Source organism: Yarrowia lipolytica, chromosome 1D, assembly GCF_001761485.1.
Source record: "Yarrowia lipolytica chromosome 1D, complete sequence".
In the NCBI taxonomy this organism is placed as follows: Eukaryota; Fungi; Ascomycota; class Dipodascomycetes; order Dipodascales; genus Yarrowia; species Yarrowia lipolytica.
In genome coordinates, this window is record NC_090773.1 from 768,520 (window position 1) to 792,405 (window position 23,886).

Sequence of the window (23,886 nt, forward strand, 5' to 3'; positions counted from 1 at the left end):
AAATACAATCCCCTTGGCGGTTGCAGCTCGTTGGAGCTGTCTTTTGATGCTCACAGGTGAGTTGTTGTAGTGTCTCATGGGCCCTGTGAGTCAGCCAGAGCTGTTCTGCAACTCTCTGCTGTAGTCATGGTGGTTGGCACTCTTTTCACTCCACCTTGAAATTCACTTCTCGATCTCCATAAACACCAATGATATAGGCCACTCGAGTGACCACCAAATCGATGGCCATCTTGATACTGTCAGCAGCGAGATCGATTTTCGAGCCCTCCACCTCGTGCCACGAAATGGGAATCTCGGCAATGGCCAGACCTTTTCTCTGGGCCAGCATGAGCACCTCGACGTCGAAAATCCAGCCCTCGGTGTGCATGTAAGGGAAGATGTTTTCGGTGGCTCGTCGAGAAAAGAGCTTGAAGCCGCACTGAGTGTCTCTGATGGTCCGCACTCCAAATGTCCACACCAGCAGATGCAGGCCTCTCATGAGAAAGTTGCGGATGAAGGACCGCTTGACCACGGCATCCGTGCCGACCATGTGTGCTCTGGAGCCGATAGCCACTCCGTCGTTGACCTTGACAGCCTCTAGAAGTCGCGGCATGTCCTTGAAGTCCGAGGCTCCGTCGGCGTCGGCAAAGAGCACGTACTTGCCTCGCGAGAAGCGCATTCCGTGGGCCACCGCTCCTCCCTTACCTCGGTTTTTGGCCAGTCGGGTGACCCTCAAAGAGCCGGGTTTCATGTGTTGAGATGCCCACTCGAGCGCAAACTCGGGGGTCTTGTCGCGCGAGCCGTCGTCGACGATGATCACCTCGTAGGGCTGCTTGAGAGCGTCCAGCACTGGCACCGCGTCTTCCAGCATGACTCCCAGTCGCTTCGTTTCGTTGTAGCAGGGCACTACCACCGAAATGAACACGTAGTCGTCGTCGTCGTCGGCGTCGGTGTCTTTGCGTCCGTGTGCCTGCTTCTCCAGAGCCACAAGCGGCTGTTTGGGCGACACCGATCCGTCGGCCACGGTGGTTTCAAAGAACTGCTCGTGTTTGTGCACCGGTCGAGGCTTGTGCGAAAAGGCAAACACGGCGGCGTACACCGCGAGAATGAGCGCCACGAGCGCAGCCACCACGTAGAACATGTTGGCGTGTGGGTGGTGGTGGTGGTAGTGGTGAAGATGGTAAGACAACGGAGATGAGGTTACGTGGGCCCTGTAGGCAGAGTACAGTAGAGTTTCGGTAGAGCCTACTTTGAGTTGAGCACTTGTTGGCGAAGCAGGTGTGCCTGTAGGCTTTAGGGGCCTTTTTGGAGGTGATTAAAATAGCTGAGGTGATTGTATCGCCATTTTTGTACAAATTTCTCTTTTCATAATTTCATTTTGAGCATTATTCGTCAAGTTGAAAGGTGACCAAGTTGGAGTATATATATATTACACCAATATTAAACTCAGCCCTCGACAGAGCCGATTGGGTGACAACAGGATGATTTATGGACATAAATAGATGATTTGAGACAGTTATTTTTGACAGATGAATACTGAACTGATTCTGGAGTATCACCGATATCTCAATTATAATTTCCACATTTCAGAAACACGTATTTCACCAGTTTGGGCGTGTGTTATTTTTGGACATTAAACTTGCGCAGCTTTTGGAGACGGCTGAATAGGGGGCGCTGTTGTAGCCGTTGCAAGTGACGAATTTGAGAGCCGGTTTTTACAAATGAACTGAAAACACGTTTCTCGAGGCTATTTTAGAAAAATCTGCGTTGTTTTTCCACCGCAACAACACCACAAACACATGTTTACCATTCGCCTATGTCCATTTGTCTACATAAATTTGAGTTTGGCAAGGCAGAGTTGTGGTTCATTTGGGACGCAGATTTGAAAGCGATTCAGGGGCACTATCACTCTGAAAAGTTGGCATAATAGCCCAAATTTTCCGTTTCAGTTGATTTTCGTTTTCTTCTTCTGTTTATCTCTCTTCAATCCCGCTCTATACACTGTTTATGCCCCTGTGTAAAGTTCGGTTCCGGGAATTTTGTGTTTTTCACTTGAGTGATTAGCCGTTCGTCAACATCCACAACAGTAGTCTGAATGGCTCCATTGGATGAACATGAGCGGTTGTTGTTGCTATTTTGAGGTTTTTGACTCGATAAAAAACAACACTGTCAAATCGACCCGCTCATAAGCTGTGTTTTACTGCTCTTGTCCCCATCCAGCAACCGGGCCCCGCCACGTCTGCAGATCTGATAATCCATGGCCTGTTTGGGTGAGTGGTAGTACAGCGCAGATTCAGTTTGGGTCTTGGGTTTTCACCACGTGCTCGTGACGCGCCAATTTTCTTGCTAGCGTCATTTTGGCGAAAATCTGCGAAATTTTGGCAAAATTCAGGGCACTGGTCCTACACGTACAGGTAGCGGTGTTTTTAGTGTCTTGTCAACGTCTGGAACCATCCGTGGAGTCGGATGCACAATAAATAGTGCAGTTTTACGACCCGTGGTGGAGTATTTTGCTAGTATTTTTGGTAGTATTCCCAAGTAGTTTATTGAGGTATTTGTTAAGTTAAAAATTACTCGAGGTTACTCTATAATGTGAAAAACTATCTTGAAAAATTTGTGATCTGACCATTTCTCGGCACTTGTGATTGGCCGATGACGCTTTTTTGAGACATTTGAAAAGGTCGCTTGCTCAGCTTCATTTTGACACCACAATTGACACCACAAATCTGCCCCCCCCCCCCCCACCCCCATTTTTGTACTACCTACAAATGAATGCTGAACCGCTCTTCCGATCTAACTTTTTAGAATGTTAAACAATAACGGCCATGATGGCGATGGCGCCAAACACGACGGAGGCAACCACCTTCTCGGCAGCCAGCGAGGCGCCGGCGCTCTTCTTGTTTCCGCCCTTGGAGGACGAGGCGGCGGCCGAGCCAGAGGCAGCGGCAGCAGCAGAGCCCTTAGCAGAGCCCGAGCCAGAGCCCGAGGATCCGGACGATCCAGAGCCCGAAGATCCAGAGCCGGACGAGCCGGAAGAGCCGGACGAGCCGGAAGAGACAGCAGTGGCCTGGGCGTTCTGGCAGTTGGATCCGGTCTTGGGGCTCTGGACAATGGAGGCCTGGGAAGAAAAGTCGCAGGCCTGAGAGTTGCCGTTCTGGGAGTCGTAGTACTTGCCCATGAGGAAGTTGAGCTTCTGCTTGGCGTCACAGAAGGACAGGTCTCCGTACTTGCCGGAGGTTCCGTTGGACTGGATCTCGGAGCAGTCCACATCGAGGTTACCGCACAGCTCTCCAAAGAGATCGCCGTAGTTCTTGGCGTTAGTGTCCGAGTTGACGACACAAGAAGAGCCATCGTTGATGCACTGACAGGTTCCGACCTTGGGGGTGGGAGGCAGGGTGGGAGAGCCTTTCCAGTTGGCGTTGAAGTCGGGGCACGAGACGCCACCAGCGGTCTGAGAGGGCTTGTAGTCGTTGGTGTTGGCGGAGGAAGGAGAAATCTTAGCCATCTGCGAAGACAGGTTGTTGAAGTCGTCGAGAGTGGAGACGGAGCTTCCGGAAACAGACACCAGACCGTACTGGTTCTGCTCCTCAAAGTACATGTAGACGATTCCTCCGGACCAGACGTCGGTCATGTTGGGGCCAAACAGAACGGGCACGTCGGAGAACTGTCGCGGCTTGACTCGGTTGCAGCCGTACTCGGAGAAGAAGATGGGGATGGTGAAGTTCTTGTACTCCTCGGTTCGCTGCTGGTAACCGGAGGACTCAAAGGTGGCGTCTCCACACCACTCGTAGATGTTGATTCCGTAGAAATCGGCTGCCTCGGAGGCGTTGCCGCACTGGAAATAGGTGGCCAGGTCGTCTCGGGTCTTCTCGTCATCGTTGGTGGCGTATCCGACGGGAATGGATCGGTACGACTTCTCCTTCATGTACGACTTCATGTCTCGGATGGCAGCCTTGACGTAGGGAGACGCATCGGTGTTGGTGTTGTTGTTAGTGACCTCGTTTCCGGCAAAGAAACCCAGCATGTTGGGGTACTTTTGCATGGTGTCCACTACGCTGGTGTATCGCTGGTACAGATCCACGTCCCACGAGGGCGAGTTTCGGTTGATGGACTCGCCGGGCTGTGAGAGATCGGAAATGACGTAGATGCCGGCGTCGTTGAAGAGCTGCATGCATGTGTCGTGGTCCTTGGTGGTGTCGATGGCGTACACTCGAAGCACGTTGGTCTTGAGCTGCACCAGGTAGGGCAGGTCTCGCTTACAGGCGTCGCCGTCCGACAGAGGGTCCGAAAAGGTCTCCTTGGCTGTCTCGTTGGCCGAGTCCTGCTGGTAGGCCACTCCTCGGATGTAGAATTGAGAGCCGTTGTTGGAGTAGAAGAACTTGTTGCCCACAATGTCAATAGAGGGCACGTCTGCTGCTGCCACCAGCGAGGCCAGGGCAGCAGCGATTGAGACCGCTGAGAACTTCATTTTGGAGAGGGGGAGGCAAGAGAAGGTGTATGGGAAGCGGGGTGATAGGAAAAAAGGGAGCCGGCCTGGGCAGAGAAGCCACTATATGTGTTTGTTGTAGACTGGCAATTGGCTTTTTCCACTTTGGGCAACGACAAAGCAAGGCCCCCTCGACTTTTCGCAAACTCTGCTCCTACACTGTGTGGGACGACGCATCTTAGGGCCAACTCTGTTACGCAGCCAAGAGACGGCATCTTCGCCCTTGCACCGGTGGTGTGGAGTGAGGTATTTAGTTTCTTGGGGGTGAAATTCTTGGCGCCAAGCGATGAGCTTGACCGGTCGGGAAAATAATACGACGCGTCGTGGAGTCGGCCTATCTACACCGGGAGAAATCGGCCCGCATCCAAAGCTGGTCCCAGGAGTCAGTTTATTTTTAGCCATCCCTCCCAACCCTCCTGTTTTCACAACACGCCTATTGCAGCTGAACTTTGCGGTTATCGCCCCCAAAGTTGCACGCTTGCCTGTTGGGTGAGCTGACGTGTTTAGGCTCCCGAGTTATTTTTCGGGCCCCAGAGGCTGTGTCTAGGCTGTGCAGATGAAGACCATGACGACGGGCTCTGGGCGATTGGGGACCACGGGGTTGATTTTTCGACTTCCCGTCCGTTTTGGCCGTCTCCTCCAGCTGCTACATGTCCCAATCTCTGTCCACTCGGGCCTCTTTTCCCGGAAATGCACAGGTGCCGTTGCCAAGCCGCCCCGACGTCTGCAACGCCAGAAACAACCGATACGAAGGATATCGACTGAAACCCAGACCAAAGAGGTAATGTAGTTAGGTGGAGAAGACTCAATTGGATGCAAGAGGCTGTAGATAGAGTCCCAGATCACAAGAACATTCATATCGCCGCTCCACCAGTACCAATAGATCCAAACTTGTACGAATACCCATACTCCTGGTCATACTCATACTTGTACTCACACTCACGCTCGTGCTCGTGCTCGTACTGTACAGTGTACTCCTCAAGACATCACTCACCACCAACCCCTCAAGCCTCCCCCTAACTCAACCTCAAACTCAGCTGGTTCAGGGGCACCACGCGTCTCAGGGTCACCGGTGGGGCGGAACGTGTTCCTTGTACGACAATGGTACAAAAGCAGTCTGTCAGTACAAATACATAGTGGGCCACACCAAATGTCATGTTGGTCCACTTACAGCTGGTGTCATCCATTCCATTCCCCTCCACTCCACCCCACTGGGCTGTGCAGTGGAGACTGACAGGAGAACAAAGAAGTGCCAAACAAATGTACTACGGTAGCGTGCTGTCGACAATCACAATACCAGATCTGCACTCTGCTGTGTGATCCACCTCATCTCATCGCAAAAAGAGTTGGTCCATTCAGAGTGCTTTTTTTTTCCTTCTTTCTTTCTCCTTCTCCTTGTATCACAACCGCCCGTCAGAGTTTCCGGGCCGGTTACGTTCAAAAGGGTGACCACGGCGCGCGCGTCGAACGAATCACGTGACTAGAGGTACCGGGGGCTGTCGATACACGTCTCGTCACGTGACTGCTCAACTCGGCTTTATCGTTTCACGCTTTTCCGCTCGCAAAAAGCCTCCTTATGTCCTTTGACACGCACATGAATCACGCGCACAACGTTATGCTTGGACGGCCGACAAGAGTTTGAGTGCTAACAAGGGATGAAGTGTGTTCGTGTCGTGTGTGTGTGTGTGTGTGTGTTGGCGACGCGAAGGCGATTCACGTGATTTGCCCTTTTCCCACGTGATGTGAAACCGCAAGAAGACCTACAGCCTCGCGTACAACCGCAGAAACATTCTTGTGTGGATGGAAGGGCGAGAACCCCACATATCAAAGACCCTGGGCGCGTTCACCTTGCCAGTAACCATGGTTACCGTGGTTGCCTTGGTTACGAGGACACTACTACAAGTAGTACTTCCCTTCGTAGTCACTTGGACCTATTGAAGGAAGATGACGTCGTCTCCAAGGGTCAGGTTTCATTTCCAGTCATATGTGAAACATCTCGCGTGTACTATAAACCGTTCTTTAATTCTCCCGCAGCTCATTAGCGACAAATACTCTTGCTTATAGTTACATTGTTCAAATCTCCCTTGGTAGTGTTAGTCCAGATAAACCTCCAAAACGGGACCCACACCAGGGGCTACAATACAAACCCTTGATCTGCAGGACTCCATTCGACAATGGAACACGGCTGGTTGCGGTTCTTGTCTTCAGGGCTTTTATTGGTGGTCATAAGGGGAGCTTCTCACTGGTGCTTATAGGAGCATGTGACAGAAGGCGTATATCACATGACTGGCACGTGACTGGCCCACAAACACTTGTCAATAAGGAAAACAGCGCTGATAGTGTTCCGACTGCGAACTCCGGCTGGCCACTCGTACCTCTATACGTCTGTGTTTGTAGTACGGCTGCAGTTACGTAGTCTGAACCGTATCGACCAAAGGCCCTTTGGAATGTACATCACCAGCGAGTCTGTAAGTTGGTCACTGGTGTTTATGACATCTCCAGGGCAGGTAGCAACGGGCGGTGGACTTCGAAAGTACAAGCCGATACTAATATGACTCGTTATCGACCAGATGTTGTTATTGCTCTGACGACCCACAACAGATCCACAACTACAGACTCGACCACTCCACTGCACCAATAACAAGTACTTGTAGCTGATTAACAAACTCATATCTCGCCCAGCCACATGTTGTTTTTTCCAGCTGCGAACATTAGCCGGTTTAGGACTCCAGCCTCCATGTCTCCGACTTAGCAACTAACGTGAGCGCATCGATCTAAACCATACAGCCCAAGAAAGTATATGAGCCATGCCAACTGTTTACTTGTAGTGGGACAGACCCCATTGACGGGCTTAGAAAGACTGACAGACAGTAGATGGTTCTATGTATGAGTATGTGCTGTACCAGTGGCGGGCTACGACTCGTACTGTTACTCAACACCCACATGACAACCAATACTGTTAGCTCTCGTGTTTATGTCTCATGATACAGCATAGAAAAACCCCCACTGTATACTATCGACGAGTTTTCACTTAAAGCCGGGTTATGTCTTGTGACGTAAACAAGCGTAAACACGGTTCGGAACAACCGCTCCGATGACTAATCGCCAACGGTACAATGCAAACTTTTGAAATATATACAGCTATCCTCCGGGCACCGAAGCAAGACGGCGCCCAACCACGTGTTGTAGCGCCCATTTGTAGCAACAGAGCATCGGAGCAACATAATGTATGGCACCCAACCACGTCGCCTTTATTTTCAGTGCTTAGGTCTTCCGCTTCCGGTTCCGCTTCTTCTTGTCGTTCCTGGAAGTCGCAGACCCAGTCGCAGTTGTGGTTGTGGACCCAGTTGTGCTCTCCTCATCCTCCTCCTCGATGGGAGTAATTTTCTCATCGCTGGCAGTCGAGTTCGGCGTGTACTCAGTTTTGGAACCGTTGCTAGCCTTGCCCTCCTTCTTGAGCTTCTCCTCCAGCTTCTTTCGGTCGATGGCAGACTTCTTTTCAATCACCTCCACCATGAGTTTAGTCTTGTCAAACACCTCCTTCTGCAGCTCCTTGTCATTCATCTCCGCTCGGGCCATGTGGGATCGAACATCGCACTCCTGGATGTAGACGGCCTCTTCGATGGGAGCGGGAAGTTCACCGCAGAAGACTCCGTAGAGAATGGACTGCATGCCCTGTTTGGAGGTCTTGAGCACTAGCCACCAGAAGGGCCAGAAGACCAAGTACAGCAGCAGCAGCAGCACGGAGCCACATGTGATGAACCGCTTAAAACTGGGCGATCGCATCATTCCCGGGTCGGCCATGACAACTCGCACGTTGCAGGGAGCCTTGTCGGGTCGTTCATAGGCCGCCAGACGACGTTGGTACTCGTATCCGAACATGTTGAGCAGCAGCTTGGAGGCGCCAAACGCCCGCCACGGCGAGTATGTCGGGTACTTTCGGCGGGTGAACTGCAGGTCGGAAAAGTCGAGATCTGCCATGACGTGGGCCACGCACGAGGTGAGAACGATACGCACGTCTCGATCCGGGGGCTGCACCTTAAGCGCGGGCTCCAGTAGCGTCAGCAGGTGGTAGTGGGCCAGGTAGTTGACCTGCAGCATCTCCTCGATGCCGTCACGCGAGTACTTTCGCTCCACGGAAGGAGGGGTGGCGGTGGCAGCACAGCAGATGACGGTGTCGAGCCTTCGGGGCGGCTGGTTGTCGAGCCACTTGGTGGCAAACTTCCGCACGGAATGCAGGTCGTTGAGATCACATGTCTCCATGTACACCAGCTCATTGCCGGAGGCTGCTCTCAGATCGTCCACAAACTCTGCAGCGTACGTTGTGTGTTCCCTGACTAACAGAATAAGCTGAGCACCCTTCTGTGCAAGTTCGCGGGCAATCTCCGCTCCAACCCCCGACGTGCCACCTGTCATAATCACCACTCGGCCGTGCATGTCTCGTTGCCATGTGTTGGTGGACCCTCCAAAGTATGTCTTCAGAAGAGACACTACGCCGAGCACTGGCACCGCCACGGCGATCTGGTCAAAGTACGGCACGGCGTCCTTGCCCTCTGTCGCCAGCGTCTGGATGATGTTGAGCGGCATGTTGTTTTGGAATGCGCCTTTTTGTCTATGGCACGGAGTCGGTGAAGTTCAAGTTCAGGTCAAGTTAGTCTTGCACGACTTTCGAGATCATGCACAATTCCGTGAGAAAGGGATAATTGAAGTTTGTTACAAAGGCGAGTTGCCCTAGCCCTGATAAGCCTTATCGGGCGTGATTAGTGGGCTTGGTGAAGGGTGAAGGGTTATGGGGTAATGGGGGGATTGAGGGTCACATGATGGACCCTCACGTGATTGACGAACATGTGATTGATGCGAGTGGGTGATTTGGTCGACTCACGTCTTTTTAGAGGTTCAAGTATATGGAAAATATACGATATACTGTAAGTTGTGTTCACTGTTTGCAGTGTGTATGTTGATACAAGGAGACGAACCAGTACTTGTTCTTGTAGAGAGTGAATAATTGGTTCAATTGAAGGATGCAAACCACTATTCCTCTTTAATACGTACTTGTATTTATCCCTGTAAACCCTCGATCGATCTATATCCGATCCGATTTGTTCTGATTTGTTCTGTTATTTATCTGAATAAAAATCCAAACAATTCACGGAGGCTCAATGCAGTTCCAACTACGAGTACTTTACAAGTAAATACAAGTAAAAGTACAAGTATAGTACAAGTAAAAGTACCACTCAAGTCGTAGTAGACCACCTCTCAAACAAAACCCGTCCCCCTGACCACCTCAGGGGTACACCCTGAACAAACTTGCACTCTCCAACACGTGCATGGGATGATTAGTAATGGATAGTAATGCATCCAAACACCGTACCAAGATGCGAAAAGTCGCCATTTCGAGCCCGCAACTTGTCGCATTTCGTTCCACCTACTGTTGCAGCATCTCCTACTTGGACTCCTCCCAGTATCTCCGCCTTCCAGTTGCACTCCGCCTCGTCTGCTCACTTGTTTCTGACTCACTTTATTTTTAAACTTGAAGACAACGCCACGATTAGGAATATTGTCGCTAAGTCGGTCAATTGTGGTGGTGGAAAATTACAAAAACCAGCTAAATTAGCGAAAAATCTATGCGAGCAGATTCATGCAATTTACCCGGTCGCCACGATTTTCGCCACCAAATCGCCCCGTCTCCGCCATCTCATCAAAGTTGCTTGGTAACGCACATTGTGTATGCACGCCCTCAACCATATTATGCGAGGGCAATCGTTACCATCTGAACCTCTTGTCTGCCATCACCATTCTGTAGAACGCCGTCAAAATGGACAAAATCAACTCAATCGCCCACAAGGCCAACGTGCGCGCCAGTCCACAGGCTCTGCTGGCAACGCTGACGCTGGGCCTGATCCAGACCCACCTCAACACCGACGTTGCTGAAAAGAGCTGGTTTTCCGACGCCCCCGCGCTCTTCTCCTTTTCCGTCGACGGCCTGGAAGTGACGCTGTCCAAGCTCGGAAACGACAAGGTGGCGCTCAACTTCTCCAAGGGCCAGCGGGTAACCACCGCCATCGCCATCATCCCGGACCTGATTAGAAACACCAGCTTTGACCAGTGGACCGAAGACTACACCGCGCAGTTCAACCCCGCCATCGACGAGTTCATCCAGAACGTGAACCGCATTCTGGTGGCAATCGACGCCCCCGACAACCGCACCAAGGAGCAGATTCGACGCGGAACACAGCCAGCAAACACACAGCAACAGCAGGACCAGACACAAAGCCAAAGCCGGCTGTTTGAAGGCTCGGGACGACCCGCAGACGAGCCACAAAGCACAGTGTCACATGACCAGGCCGGCCCCGACCGCCTCGCCATGCCCGGAACACAAAACCACCCCGGCCCCAACCCGTACAACGTCCCCCGCGGCTCCTCATCTTCAGGCATTCATCCCGGCTACGCCCCCCCCGGATTCGAAGACGACTACGAGATGGGTGGCAGTTTGCGCAACCCCGGGGCCAGCGGTCCTGTGCCACACCTTGGGGGTTACGGCCAGTCCGATCTCAACCCTCCCGGATTGTCTGGAGACCCCTCCATGCGTCCTTCTTTGGGGGTGCCTCCCGGCATGTCTGGCGGCATGTTCCCTTCCGCTGGCGACTTTGGGTTCCCTGGAACGGATGACCATGGCCCCGACGACCTGACCCGACCTCCTGGATCTCGCTACGATGCCCCTGGCCCCTCTGGATCGGGTTTCGGACAGCCCGGAGGTGGATTCGGAGGCTTTGGAAGCGGATCGGGAGGTTTCGGAGGCCCAGGAGGGTTTATGTAGGTAAGAGCGGACATGTCTTAGCGGGTTGCGGTTCGTGCGGTTTGTGCGATTCGTGCGAGCTCAGGATGATGTCAAGAGTAGTGAAGCATGTATAGGGCGAGGGAAACCGAATGTCTATAGTACTAATTCGTATGCACATATGAAGCGGGACTGTAAGACAGAGAAAATCGAGCGATGCGGTAGTATACCTGGAGTCAGTGGAAACCCCCTGAGCTACGTCCAGCTCGCGTAGAGAGAGGATTGGGGGAGTAATAGTTGGATGAGTTGTACAGCTCAATGAAGACTTGAACTGAGCAAGCATAGTATGTACACGCCCAATCGACTTATCAGGACTCTGAGATACTTCAGGTATACTTCATGTGCATGCAATTCTGTCTGGAGTAGATGACTTCATATCGGCAGGCGGTTTGGAGAGCATGATAGTGTTGTCAGACCCTGTACTTGTAGTACAGTCCCTACATAAGACGAAGGCTTCTAGAAACCGCCGATCCTTTGCTTTCTACGACTCCCATATAGACATTGTCAACACCGCTTTCGACGAAGTATTCACCAGTATCTATCTCAACGCAGGGAGTATCTACAAGTTGTCAGAAGAAGAACGGACCCGAAAGCGTATCATCCAAGTACATACGTATGTACACTGTACACTCCATTTCATATACACATGTCGTCACAAGTGGCAAAACACATATGTCCATGTCAACACAATTGGTGAGCATGTGTGCAGTCGCTAGATACCAAGGCAGGGATTTGAAAAGCGGTGTTTGAATTGTGACATTTCAACTTTTTGAGTCTATAACATCTCAGGCCCACAGGGTCTCACTCTGGAGTCCCTATGCCGTTTGGTGCACAACCAAGCATCTTCACGATGTATCTCGCATATTCAGTATATGAAAAACTTCTACAGTAGTCGTATTAGTAGTTGCGGGGTCAGAAAGTTGAGCAAACCTCCTCCTAACTAACCTCTTGACGTCGATATATGTCTCCATTAGGGGAAAAAGAAACCAGAGATGGTTTCAGAACGTTGGCACATGTTTTGCACTGCCCCTTGTATTACACTGCCTGGTGTTATAGACGGTGAAAACGAGTGAATCAGCTGAGACAGTTGAAACAATAAAAGCTCGCAGCTATCTAGATCATTGGACTTGAACATGACTAACTCTCTTACTGCTCAACTCATTATGTCATGCTTACAAAACCACCTCAAAACGTTATGATAAAGCTATAGACACAAGTTAACCAGTTTCAATGCAATTCAGGAATCTTTAGATACCTTCCAAATTCTTCAAATTCACCACCTCTTTTTTTCGTTTCCCCTTTTCCGTTTTTTTCCCTGTTTTTTCCTCTTTTTAATGTTTTTAATTCTAATAATTCCTTTTTTTATTCTAATCTCGATGACTAATCAAAAATCCTAATTCCAACCTCAAAATTTATTTTTTTCAAAAAATCCGATATAGTGTAGGGGCTATCACATCACGCTCTCATGTTGAGAACCGTGGAGACCGGGGTTCGATTCCCCGTATCGGAGTAGAGCTCAGGATTGTAATTCTGGGCTGGTATTTTTGTCCCAGCTTACGTATGTGGATTTGGTTGCATTTTTGTTGATAATGAGACGATAAGGATATGAGTGGCTGTAGAAGGCCAAAGAAACCGAATAAAGTACTCAAAAGGCTCTCATTTGCTTGTATTGTCTTCAGGTGTCTTTGGCATGGGTCCTGTCGTTTAGTTGAGATATAGTTGAGGACCAGAGTGTGCTGCAAGGGTTGTGGGTGTATAAAAGTCCATGATGACGAAGCAAAAAAGGTGGGAGACGTAGATGAGTGGATAGAGTGGAGTTAGCTGACCAAGAATATGTAAAATTGATCACAAAAAATGTTTGTTATGGCCTCGAGACATTGGAGTCCTGTTACATTTGGGGTAGGGAGCATTAGTTGAGACATTTAGTGCACGGGTCTTTCGGGACACTGTAAAGTTTCTTGCAGTGTTTTTTATTATTATTTTTATGTATATTTTTTAATTTAAAGTTACGGGTGGCATTTCCCGGATATCAACTAAAATCAAGTAAAAGAGAAGCTCGAAAAACTCTTGTTGACAAACAAAAAGAGACTTTGCGAGTGTTGAAAACGGTTATCATCCGAGCCAATACGACGGGGGTTACAAGGTGTCCTACCAGCTGTTTTTCAGCAACTTCTGGGTCCCGGGGTCAAGCCTTTTGACGATAATCCCTTAGCTAACTGTCAAGTAAATAATTTCGATTGTCTTTCAGTCACTCTAGACCTGCTCAAAGCTCTCCAACGACCACGTATTGCACGTATTGCACCTCTGCGACCACAATAACCTCACATGGCACACACACCGCCGCCCCACCATATCTCCTCAAGAAAGCCTTTCTTTCGCCCACCTTGGATACCCCGCACTTTGTCATTGGCATATTGGACAGGGGGGGTGTACATAGCACATTCTTTAGGGGCAATCGAGGTAACAAGAGCCAGTGATCACCAAGCCCACGGTTGGGCAAAGCGCCGGGTACCTCAGTTGTCCGTTTGTATTGCACATCTTTTTCCATCGTATGTCGATCTATGGCCTCATCCAGGTGCTGCACACCAGCTACAGTAGCTACTAGTGCCCTAACTTTTGGAGCTAAAGACGGAGGTAATATCACCCATCCAACGTTGGACTAGTTTAGCTTGGCAGTCATTGTGGACTACTTGTAGTTGGTGCGTTGGTAGCGGGTCAGCCCTGCGATTGCACATGTAGGTAGTGAGCAATTGTCGCAGAGATATGTTTGGTTGGCTCTGTATCCATCCATGTCATTCGCGGGGCCCTTCTTGAGCGGGTAGACTAATGAGGAAATCAACCTTGTTTAGGCCAGCGATCGCCCGGAATAGGATACGAAAATCAAAACAAGCGAGTTTAAATTGCTTCTTGGGGGGACCGGCGGAGGGCTACGACTGCGAGACGTGGTCTTCAAGCAATCTCCCGGTGCTTCCACCAATTCTCCAGGGGTTTTTCATGGTGGTGGCACCCCGCAAATTTCGTTTTTATCGTTTTTTAGCGAGTTTTGACGGACCCTTGGCGTGCTGCTTTCAGCCATTAAATTTAAGGTGACCCCACCCAGCCATGCATCGAACGCAGCAGGGCTGTATACCCCGCATAGCAGACAAGCGACACCCGCTGCAAGGCGATCCCCCCCCTGTTTGGGTATGCATTTCAGCATGTGGGTCTGTCGAGGGTTGAAGGACGCCTTTTTGCTTCTTTTTCCTTTTTTCCCTTTTTTTCCCTCTTTTTCCACTGCTTAAAACCGTCTCCTCGCGCCTTCGCACAGACCCTTCATCCACACACTCCCTCATGAAGCTCTCCATCGTTCTCGTGGCTCTGGCAGCCGTCTCCTCCGCCCAGCCCATCGTCGGGGTCTACGACAAGCGAGACTCTGCCGAGACAGTCCAATACATTCATTTTGCCGACGACGCCCACGTTGAGACCCGCGACCTCACCAAACGAAGCGTCTTTTCCGACTGGTGGGACAGCCTCTGGAAACCTGCCTCCAACAGCGACAGCAACTCGTCATCTTCGTCGTCGTCGTCGTCATCGTCATCGTCATCGTCGTCGTCGTCTTCTACCGACGATACCCTGAACAGTATCTTCTCCTCCTTCTCTTCCTGGCTCAACAGCCTGTTTGACGACGCTGGCGGATCCGGCTCTGGATCGTCGGGCTCTGGATCTTCCGGCTCTGGATCTTCCGGCTCTGGATCGTCTTCTGCCCCCTCCGCCTCTCCCTCGGTCGCTCCTCCTGTTTCGCCTTCTCCTGCTCCCAAGAAACCCGCTCCAACCCCTGGCCCCCCCACTCCCTCTCAGGGCGCGTCATCTCTGGACCTCAACTCCTGGGACCAGATCATGCTGGTATCGCAGAACGGCTACCGGGCTGAGCACGGAGTGGGAGCGTTCACATGGAACTCCACTCTGGCCAAGTACGCCTCCGACTACCTCAAAAAGGCCCAGTGCAACTTTGAGCACTCCCATGGCCCTTACGGCGAGAACCTGGCCATTGGCTACCCTACTCCCCAGGCAGCTGTCGACGCCTGGTACAACGAGTACAAGGACTACAACTACGCCCAGGGCGACTTCTCCGAGGCCACCGGACACTTCACCCAGTTGGTCTGGAAGGGCTCCACCCAGGTGGGATGTGCCCAGAGCTCGTGCGGAGGACGGGGCTCTTATGTTGTTTGCGAGTACTACCCTCGAGGTAACGTCATTGGATGGTTCCAACAGAACGTTTTCAACTAGACGGACCCGTCGCAACCGTCACTCACATTCAGATTCCTAGTCGCTGGCGACGTACAGTAATTCTTGTAAATTAATTGATTCACTAATGATTTGAGTAGAAAGATAGGGTAGATGAAGTTGGGGATATCTCAATTGAGCTGGAGATATCTCAAATGAGCTGGAGATATCTCAACTGAGCTGGTAAACAATGTATGATGGTGGAAGTAGGAGCGTTCGTGGTAGACCTAAGAATGTGACATACTCAGCGAGTCTATGAGGCGATTAGACACCTTGGAGACATTCGAGTAGAGATGGTACCTGATTGATGTTCGATAATGTGTATTTTACTAAGAGATTAGTCAGACCAAGTTGATCTGATGTCAATCGGACCATTATTGGCTGATATGGAGGGTGTTTGAGTGTGTACAAGAGTGTCTTGTTGATTCAATCCGATTGCGGGAATTGAACTGACTAGTACAACACGGAACTTCACGTGGAGCTCAGAATTGGACAGAAATCGTAGTTCACAGTCAATTGAACGTCTTCTCCTTCTGAATTGCAATATATTGATGACATATCAAGACCCAGTTTTCATGACATGGTTCAAGTAAATCCAAGTAAAGACTGGACAAATAACCGTCGGGAATCGCTGGACTCTAGGAAGAAGAATGACAAGTTCAAGACTCAGACATGTGTCCTGGATATAAGTTCACCTGATATTTCCTGACATTTAAAAAAGACAATAACAGAAAAATACAAGAAAAGAAAAAAAAGAAACAAAACAAGGAAAAAAAGAGAAAAACAAAACAAAACAAGTGGTGACGTTAACATACCCACAATGAGATGCTACTTGAGATGATGGAGAGGACATTTAAAAAGTATAGACAGCTTGAGGGTACAGTATGTACTCGTACATACTGTACCTGAGACAGTTGACATGCCCACCGGTCCAGCCTCGAGAGGATGAAAACACACAAATTTTTGATGGAAAGATGCTCACTGTTCACCATGGAACTCTAGAAGCCTTGAGTTATTCAATGGTACCATTTCTATTGTTTTTCAGCAATTGGCGATTTTGAAGGGTCCATTTGTCCAAGGTGCAAGCACTCCATGGTTGTATACGACGAAAACAAACTGTTCATCTTGAAATCGTCACAGTTCCACAGTTTCGAAATAACTTTTACATAATTAGATTAATTTGATGTTGCAAATGTGGATGTAGACCTGGCGAGCGAGGAGCTCCTCCAACTCCTGCTCCTCCAGCAGTTTTTCCATATCTTTTTCACGCAGATAGGTCTCCATGGTTCGGAAATGGCCTCTTTCCGGAGCTCGGCAGCCACACGGAACCGCTTGCCTCGCCAGTATATGTCGAATTAACTCATCTTGATCAAGAATACTATAGCTCCTACGGTACGAGTAAGAGTATCGTTAGGAAGAGTGCGAGTAGTGAGACCCATCTGGGGTAGATGGAGTAGCACCGACTAGACACTCGCACTTTTACGAATCAGTCTAGTCAACGAGTACGACTATTTTCCTAACGATACTCGTACTCTTACCAACGATACTTGTACTCTACCAACGATACTTGTACATACTATTACTAACGATACTCGTACTCTTACTAACGATACTCGTGCTCGTTCGATATCAACGATTTGTCATCGTAATTTCGGACTCGTGCTATTGTGGTCTTATTTGCAAAGCCCTCAAATAAAAGAAGCTGGACAAGACCCCAAGAACAAGTAAAGTGCAAGGTACGGCACGAGTATAATAGTCCTTGTTCATTCTCATTATTGCTCAATCCTAGTCAAAGTTGGTGATCAAGGAAGGACTACCAGGGTATGTAGTCAGTCAGTTGGGGTCGACCGGGGTCGATCAATCGGACCTAAGACCAATAGCCAAAATTAGCCGTTAATCAAATGCTAGCGTGTCTGCTGTCTCATGGCATGTCTCGTGCACCAGCCCTGGTTTCACCCCGTTCGAGGACGATTGACGTTAGCCTCCTGAACGACGGTCAGACTTGATGTCTCGTGTCTCCGTGGTATATTGCTAAGTTGCTCCTGGTGTGCAAAAAATGACATCACCCAGCATGTCTCACATGGCCGACAAGGCACCTGTGCATGTGCGCCTGAGCACTACAGCCCTACATGTGGGGGCCCAGTTCGGGGCGTAGAGAGATTATCAGCGTCAGTTTTGACGGTGGAAAATCGACAAAATAGCCAGAATGGAGACTGAAATGACAGGAATCTCGTGATTTTTTCCACGCATTTATCGCGGCTCTGCTCACCGAAAAAATACCTCACGATGTTTGGTGTTGTTGCAAGCTGATGCGCCATTAACTTTGCTTGTGTCACTTTTTCCCCATGTTTCGCCGTTGTTTAATGCGGGGTAAAAATGTGACCAACAAAGAGCAGACAGGTATAGCTGCGTGTGCGGAATTCAAAACAACAAGGTAGCGAGAAAACATAAAAACCACAAAAATGCACCAGACATGGGGTCGTGGGTGGGCACGAATAAAAATGTGGTTCGACTAAGAGGCGGGGTGATGGTCGGACGGCGGTGGGGATCTTTTTTTCTTCTTCTTTCATTTCCCTCGCCACCTCCATTACTGCTATTAATGTATCAATTAATCAATAATCCCCCTTTAAATAAAAAATATTTCCCTCGTTAACCGCCCTATGCGTCACAGTAATGCACCTGATTTCCCCACAGAATGATGAGCAGCAGACGGACAAGAAGAGCAAAAAGCAAGAGCAAAATAGCTCTGTCGACGATACAGAGCAACCCCCCTCCACGTCGCTCATCGCCTGTTTTGTTTGTGTCTGAGCCCCGTGTATCATTTCCGGAAAGGCATAATGCTGGCGAAAAGACAGCGTCCGCTCCTGGAACTGTTTATGGCGCTAGCCATAAAGAGCAAAGTCATCGGGTTAAGCCACCTCGTAAACCGCACTAGTCCATTGTATTGTTTTTGAGTCATGTGGTGGCAGCCGCACAATCAACAACAATCGAAAATAGAACAGTGATTACTAAGAGCGAAATGACAACACCAAATGACGACACAAAATGGCGTTGTGTTGAGTCGGGCTGGTTGGGTGGTTGTGTTCTTTTTTTTTTTTTTACACTGTATGAATCCCAACAAACTCAGCGAGTTTTTTGTTGACTTTGAGCTCCACGGTGCATGTATGTATGTTTGTTGTGGTGTCCGAGTAGAGATTAGTAAGCCCAAATGGGACGGAAATGTGCGATCCACCTCTCTCCTAGCCCCCTAAAATACGACAGTATACTCATCCTACTCTGACTGGGCGCCACAGTAACATTCCATTCACCAGTGCAACATTTTACAAGTACTTGTGTGCACATACTGTGACGCGATGTTACCTTGACTATAGTTGCAATGAAGGAGAGTTTAAGTGGGATGGAATTAATGCGGAGAAATGATGTGTTTTAATTTGGTTTAATATGACGATATTAATAATAAAAATGGAGAGAAATACTTTCACGTGCTGGTAATTTCTCTCCCCCCCCTATTCTCGCCACCCAATTCCACTCAAACCAACCAAAAAAATCAGCCCCCTAACCCCTATCAATAACCCTGCACTACTTTGTAGCAGCAGCTACAGTAGCGTACCGCGGGGTACATAGCGATGATAAAATTAGTCAAATGTTGTGATAGCAAGCAGTGACAGTGACGGTTGCAAATTCCAGGCAGCATGTTGTCTACAGACACGTGTTGGAGAGACACAGTGACAGCTTGCAACAGACGCAAGAGAGACGTTGTGTCGCTTTAGAGGGTGTGAACACGATCGGATTGTGCCCTCTTCCGAGAATTGGCCGTGTTATGATATGTATTGGTACGATACGAGAGCACAACTGCTACCTCTAAAAGGATGATAATTACGAGCAATTGTTGCACTGGCCACGTCCAGGTACCCTGCAGCGGCTGAAATCACATTGGTGTGACGTGATTGTCTGTGTCAACGTGAAATCGACTCCGGATTTTCACGATTTACACGATTTACACGATTGGCATTTTTCACGATTTTCCTCGCGATTTTCAGATCTTCGCCGCCAGACTGGAAAGAGAGAGTGAGAGACTCAGAAAGTCCCAGAAAGACTCAGAAAAAACCCACCGATCTCAGCAACGTCACACCCTTCTTGTATAGCCTGCCATCTGTGTGACGCCGCCGCCGATGGACCCTGGGAAACGGCTGCACTAGGGCTTTGGTGGTTGCTGCTGCCGCTCATCCGCCGCCCGCCCAACTCCAGCGGCAGCTCACTTTGTTTTTTTGATTTTTGATTTTTGATTTTTGATTTTTGATTTTTGATTTTGATTTTTTACACCGTTGCTTTTTTGTGCTTTTGCTCCACGCTGTGAGTGGACGATTAGGGTGCAGTACCAGACCAGACATCCAGGTTGATCCAGGGTTGAGCTTAGCGGTCAGTGTGACCTGTCCTACAGATTGATACATCAAACTGACAGCTCGAGTGCTCATTTATCCGCCACCCGCGCTCTGACAGACTGACATTCTGACACTACCGTGCGCTCACTCACGTCACGTTTCCAACACTGGTGCCAAAAGCAAAAAGTGTGTTTGGATTTGTGAAATTGGGGTAAACTTTTTTTGGCTTACTTTTATTGTCGATATACATGTTCCAAAGCCTAACGGACACAAAGACAAAAGTCATACCTCAACAGAGCCTCTACTTGTGTCCGTGTATGTACATGTCTCTATATATATATATATGATGGTGGAGAAGACACCTAAGGCCCATCCGACATTCTTCTTCGACCGATATCGACACCATGTACTTCTTTGTGAAAAACACCGAGACGCCCGCCAGCACCGCCAACTCGACGATTCTCAACCTCAATGACGAGCTCACGGTGCCAGACCCCAAGCTCGGCCTGGTTGCCACCTACGCCAGAGACGGACACGGATACAGAAAAGAAGACGACACAGACTCAGAGGACGTGGACGCACTGCCCAAAGACGAGGAGACGGGCTACGACATGCAGGCCGAGCTCGTGAGCCACCAGACCAGCACCATTGGCAACAAGACCGAAGCTGCACCCCCGTCCCTGTGGAGCTCTCTGGCACAGTTGGCCCGAATGGCGTCGGGATCCACCGAAACACAGACCCCTTCCATCGCCCTGGAGATCGGGTACCCCAACGTGGAGGACAAGAAGGGCTACAAGCTCAATCTGGGGCTGGTCAAGGTGGCTCTCTATACCAAGAGTGCAAGTGGAGTGGGAAAGCCGCGATCCGGAAAGGCCGCGCGAGGACTGACCAGCCGGTCGCGTGATACAAGCCCTGTTCCCGGCTCCAACCGATGGGTGGTTCGAATGCCCCAGGCTGTGGACGCCACCCGTCTCAGAGTCTACCCCAACGGTCAGGTGACTGGCAACTACGAGTACGCCCTCAAGGCGTTTGGTCTCAAGATTGGCGTCGGGCTCTACCGACCGGTCAATGCATACCGATACAGAATCGATCGCTACGGAGTTCGACGGACCGAGTCTTCCTAATCTCAATCACAACACCAACACAAGGCGCCCCAGCGCGTGACTACGCTACGCTAACCCAACGGTCTACAAGTACAGTAGTAACATGACTAGTTGGTTCTAATCGCGTCGATCCGCGTTAGACCAAAATGCTGGACTAGTTACTGTTTGCAGTAGACTACACCGTTTGGGATGGCACTCTTTCCTGTCTGGCTGATAGTGAGACACTTTGTCCCTGGAGGACATGGCCCTATAGTTCCATGTGATGGTGGCGTTCACCAGAATTGGACCAAGGGCAAGTAACGATTTGACGACTATATAGATTAATTTATTGCATCACACACGGAACGACCATATCATAACACAGCTGTGGCGGCTTGTAGTCTACGTTTCAGACTAACTTCTGTCTACGGTGGGTGGGTTTTTAGTGGAGCGTACTTTGGAAGATGCGGCGATACGGCCATTAGGCGCGAAGACACCATTTTGTTCGTCCAGCACCAGGCATTTAGTTCAATTGACGGATCGTCTTTCCACCGCAACAGCCACCTATAATTAGATGGTTCAAGCTGTACTGTAACTCAGCTGTCCGAGTTCTCGATTGCAGCTCCAATGATCTACAGGGATGAATCGTATGAAACGCAGCCCAAGTGGAAATGCGCATTAGTGAGCGTTCAAGTATGGGAAATTGCCAGTATCGAATATTATGCGTTTGTCTCATTCTTGAGTATGAGGACAGCCAATGTCTCGCTGCAGTGTGCACTAGTAGTATAGGACCTACCAGGCTCCGAGAACATGGGTACAGCATTGGTACGAGTACTCGTACTGTACCAATAGTTGTATGCTGTTTGAACGTACTCGAGGGCACTCTCTTTACACCTGCAGATCTGTGATCTCCATCCAAACAGTGTTACAGAGACGGCTTATGGGCGGTTGTACTTGTAACTCAGAGGAGGTTGCACTTGTTACTCGTTGTGTAGTAACTCAGAGGCGGTTGTAACTCAGAGACGGCAGACTTAGTTCAGTAACTCAGACGAGCTCAGTAACTCAGTGACCAACTCTCCAACTCAGAGACAGGTCTAACTCAGAAGAGTGGACATGGTGATAGAGCTTGAGTGACTGAGCTCGAGAGAAGTCCAGATCAAGTCCGGGAAATGAAGAGAAGTGTTAGAACCAGCTATTTCAACTGCACGTGTTCTTGCTGGTCTTGTTCCATTTGGTATTATCATCCGTCATTCTACATTCCACACTCCACACTATAGATAGCTATAACATGAGACAACCGTTATGACCGTTGGCATATATCAGGCAAAGCGAGAGACAAGGTCTAGTTTTCCAACATTGAGATCCGGGTCCAGATGCTGTTTGTGACCGAAACGAAACCAAAGCGAGCCGTAGCCCCGTGTCTTTGTGTGTGTACGACACTGGGCGGTACGAGCACTTTGTCTTCTTTCGGTTGGAATCTTCTTTCTGGACCGAGTTGCCACTCTGGACCGAGTTGCCATTCTGGACCGAGTTGCCACTCTTTGTCATCTCGGGCTTGCCAGTTTTTAACGGCCACATTGGGTTCGAGACACCAAACCGCCTTTCTTCCAGGTGGGCGACAGAAGCCATGCGACTTGTGGGAGGCAGACTGGTGCAGAGAAGCACAGTATGTTGCTCGGAGCTGGGAAAAACCACACGTGGGTAATCGGTCCGCAAGAGCAGAAAGTGGGTCCAATTTGTGTACACATACAATGGGTCACATACAATGGGTCTGTCTTCTGAGCAACTTACTAAATAGGACTCGCCTTGCCCTCTGTCAATATTGGTAAGCTCTCTCGGTCTCTAACTCTGAACGATCGACAGTACATAGCATAGTGTACTTGTACCTGCACAGCAGCTTTTTCTTTTATAATTTTTTTTCTCATGATTTTTCGTGCGATCGACAGAAAAACCGAACATTTAGCATATTAGACGGATACGGTCGGAAGCAGCCAGTAATAAGCAGCAGTCGGTGATCTAATTAGGCCCGAAGACCCTTCAGACTTCTCGATTAGCATGTCTGATAGACATTATCAAGCTTAGCCCAGATTGTTGTGAAAAGAGCTCGAGATATGATGGCATGTGATTGTGACACGAATCCACCGAGCGACAGACGACAAAGAGAGTGCATCTGTCATAATACTTCATAATCTCGAACGATCTACTCGCTCCCCTGCGTAGTATTCTCAAAGTTACACGTCTGGTTAATGTGGGTTTTAGTTGCGTAAAATACGGAGGCTGTGTCAAGAGAGAGAGAGAGAAAGAAAGAGAGAGAGAGGAGAGAGAGAGAGAGAGAGAGAGAGAGAGAGAGAGAGAGAGAAGAGAGAGAGAGAGAGAGAGAGAGAGAGAGAGATGTGAGGTCACCAGAGACGTGCAACCAAGCGTGTACGTGTTCAGAGTGTAATTAATCAGTGCTTATTGGGCATGTTAAGGTGGCGAATTTGAATTTGAATTATATTAAAATTGATTTAACTGGATAATTCGAGCAAAATTGGCAACAAAATAGAAATAAAATCTGAAACAACGGGGTGAAACCAAATCAACCCATCTATCGGAGATTGATTGATTGGGATTCGTTGATTGGGATTCGTAACTCTTCGCCAACTTTCACATTCTCCCCATTTGCTAAGCATTGTACGCATTTCACGCATTTCACGCATTTACGCATTTCACGTATTTCACGCATTTTACACACTTCACGCATTTACACATTTACGCATTTTACGCATTTAAGCATTTTACGCATTAACGCATTTAATGCAGCAAAATCCGTCGAAAATACCACCGAAATCCAAACAGCAAGCGTTGCGTGTCTGCTGC

General features: G+C 49.4%; 7 protein-coding genes and 1 non-coding gene across 8 annotated transcripts; 4 read left to right on the forward strand and 4 right to left on the reverse strand.

Moving 5' to 3' along the window:
* Positions 1-145: 145 nt before the first annotated feature.
* Positions 146-1,120, reverse strand: YALI1_D07696g (uncharacterized protein; the record flags this gene model as incomplete). Its single annotated transcript, XM_502468.3, has 1 exon — positions 146-1,120. One exon carries the CDS (start codon positions 1,118-1,120, stop codon positions 146-148), a length of 975 nt encoding a protein of 324 aa, XP_502468.1.
* A 1,668-nt stretch (positions 1,121-2,788) lies between these two features.
* On the reverse strand, positions 2,789-4,447 carry YALI1_D07729g (uncharacterized protein; the record flags this gene model as incomplete). Its single annotated transcript, XM_502469.3, has 1 exon — positions 2,789-4,447. The coding sequence occupies one exon, from the start codon at positions 4,445-4,447 to the stop codon at positions 2,789-2,791; it is 1,659 nt and encodes a 552-aa protein (XP_502469.1).
* A 3,282-nt stretch (positions 4,448-7,729) lies between these two features.
* Positions 7,730-9,052, reverse strand: YALI1_D07775g (uncharacterized protein; the record flags this gene model as incomplete). The annotated part of the gene is made up of 1 exon (XM_502470.3): positions 7,730-9,052. One exon carries the CDS (start codon positions 9,050-9,052, stop codon positions 7,730-7,732), a length of 1,323 nt encoding a protein of 440 aa, XP_502470.1.
* Positions 9,053-10,280: 1,228 nt separating this feature from the next.
* Positions 10,281-11,282, forward strand: YALI1_D07788g (uncharacterized protein; the record flags this gene model as incomplete). The annotated part of the gene is made up of 1 exon (XM_502471.3): positions 10,281-11,282. One exon carries the CDS (start codon positions 10,281-10,283, stop codon positions 11,280-11,282), a length of 1,002 nt encoding a protein of 333 aa, XP_502471.1.
* Positions 11,283-12,729: 1,447 nt separating this feature from the next.
* Positions 12,730-12,810, forward strand: YALI1_D07812r. The gene has a single exon. It is a non-coding gene; the product is annotated as a tRNA-Glu (tRNA).
* Positions 12,811-14,630: 1,820 nt separating this feature from the next.
* On the forward strand, positions 14,631-15,566 carry YALI1_D07831g (uncharacterized protein; the record flags this gene model as incomplete). The annotated part of the gene is made up of 1 exon (XM_502472.3): positions 14,631-15,566. The coding sequence occupies one exon, from the start codon at positions 14,631-14,633 to the stop codon at positions 15,564-15,566; it is 936 nt and encodes a 311-aa protein (XP_502472.1).
* A 4,783-nt stretch (positions 15,567-20,349) lies between these two features.
* On the forward strand, positions 20,350-21,069 carry YALI1_D07888g (uncharacterized protein; the record flags this gene model as incomplete). Its single annotated transcript, XM_502473.3, has 1 exon — positions 20,350-21,069. The coding sequence occupies one exon, from the start codon at positions 20,350-20,352 to the stop codon at positions 21,067-21,069; it is 720 nt and encodes a 239-aa protein (XP_502473.1).
* Positions 21,070-21,071: 2 nt separating this feature from the next.
* YALI1_D07896g (uncharacterized protein) lies at positions 21,072-22,656 on the reverse strand (the record flags this gene model as incomplete). The annotated part of the gene is made up of 3 exons (XM_068282630.1): positions 21,072-21,114; positions 21,191-21,359; positions 22,383-22,656. The coding sequence occupies 3 exons, from the start codon at positions 22,654-22,656 to the stop codon at positions 21,072-21,074; spliced, it is 486 nt and encodes a 161-aa protein (XP_068138731.1).
* Between the last annotated feature and the right edge of the window lie 1,230 nt (positions 22,657-23,886).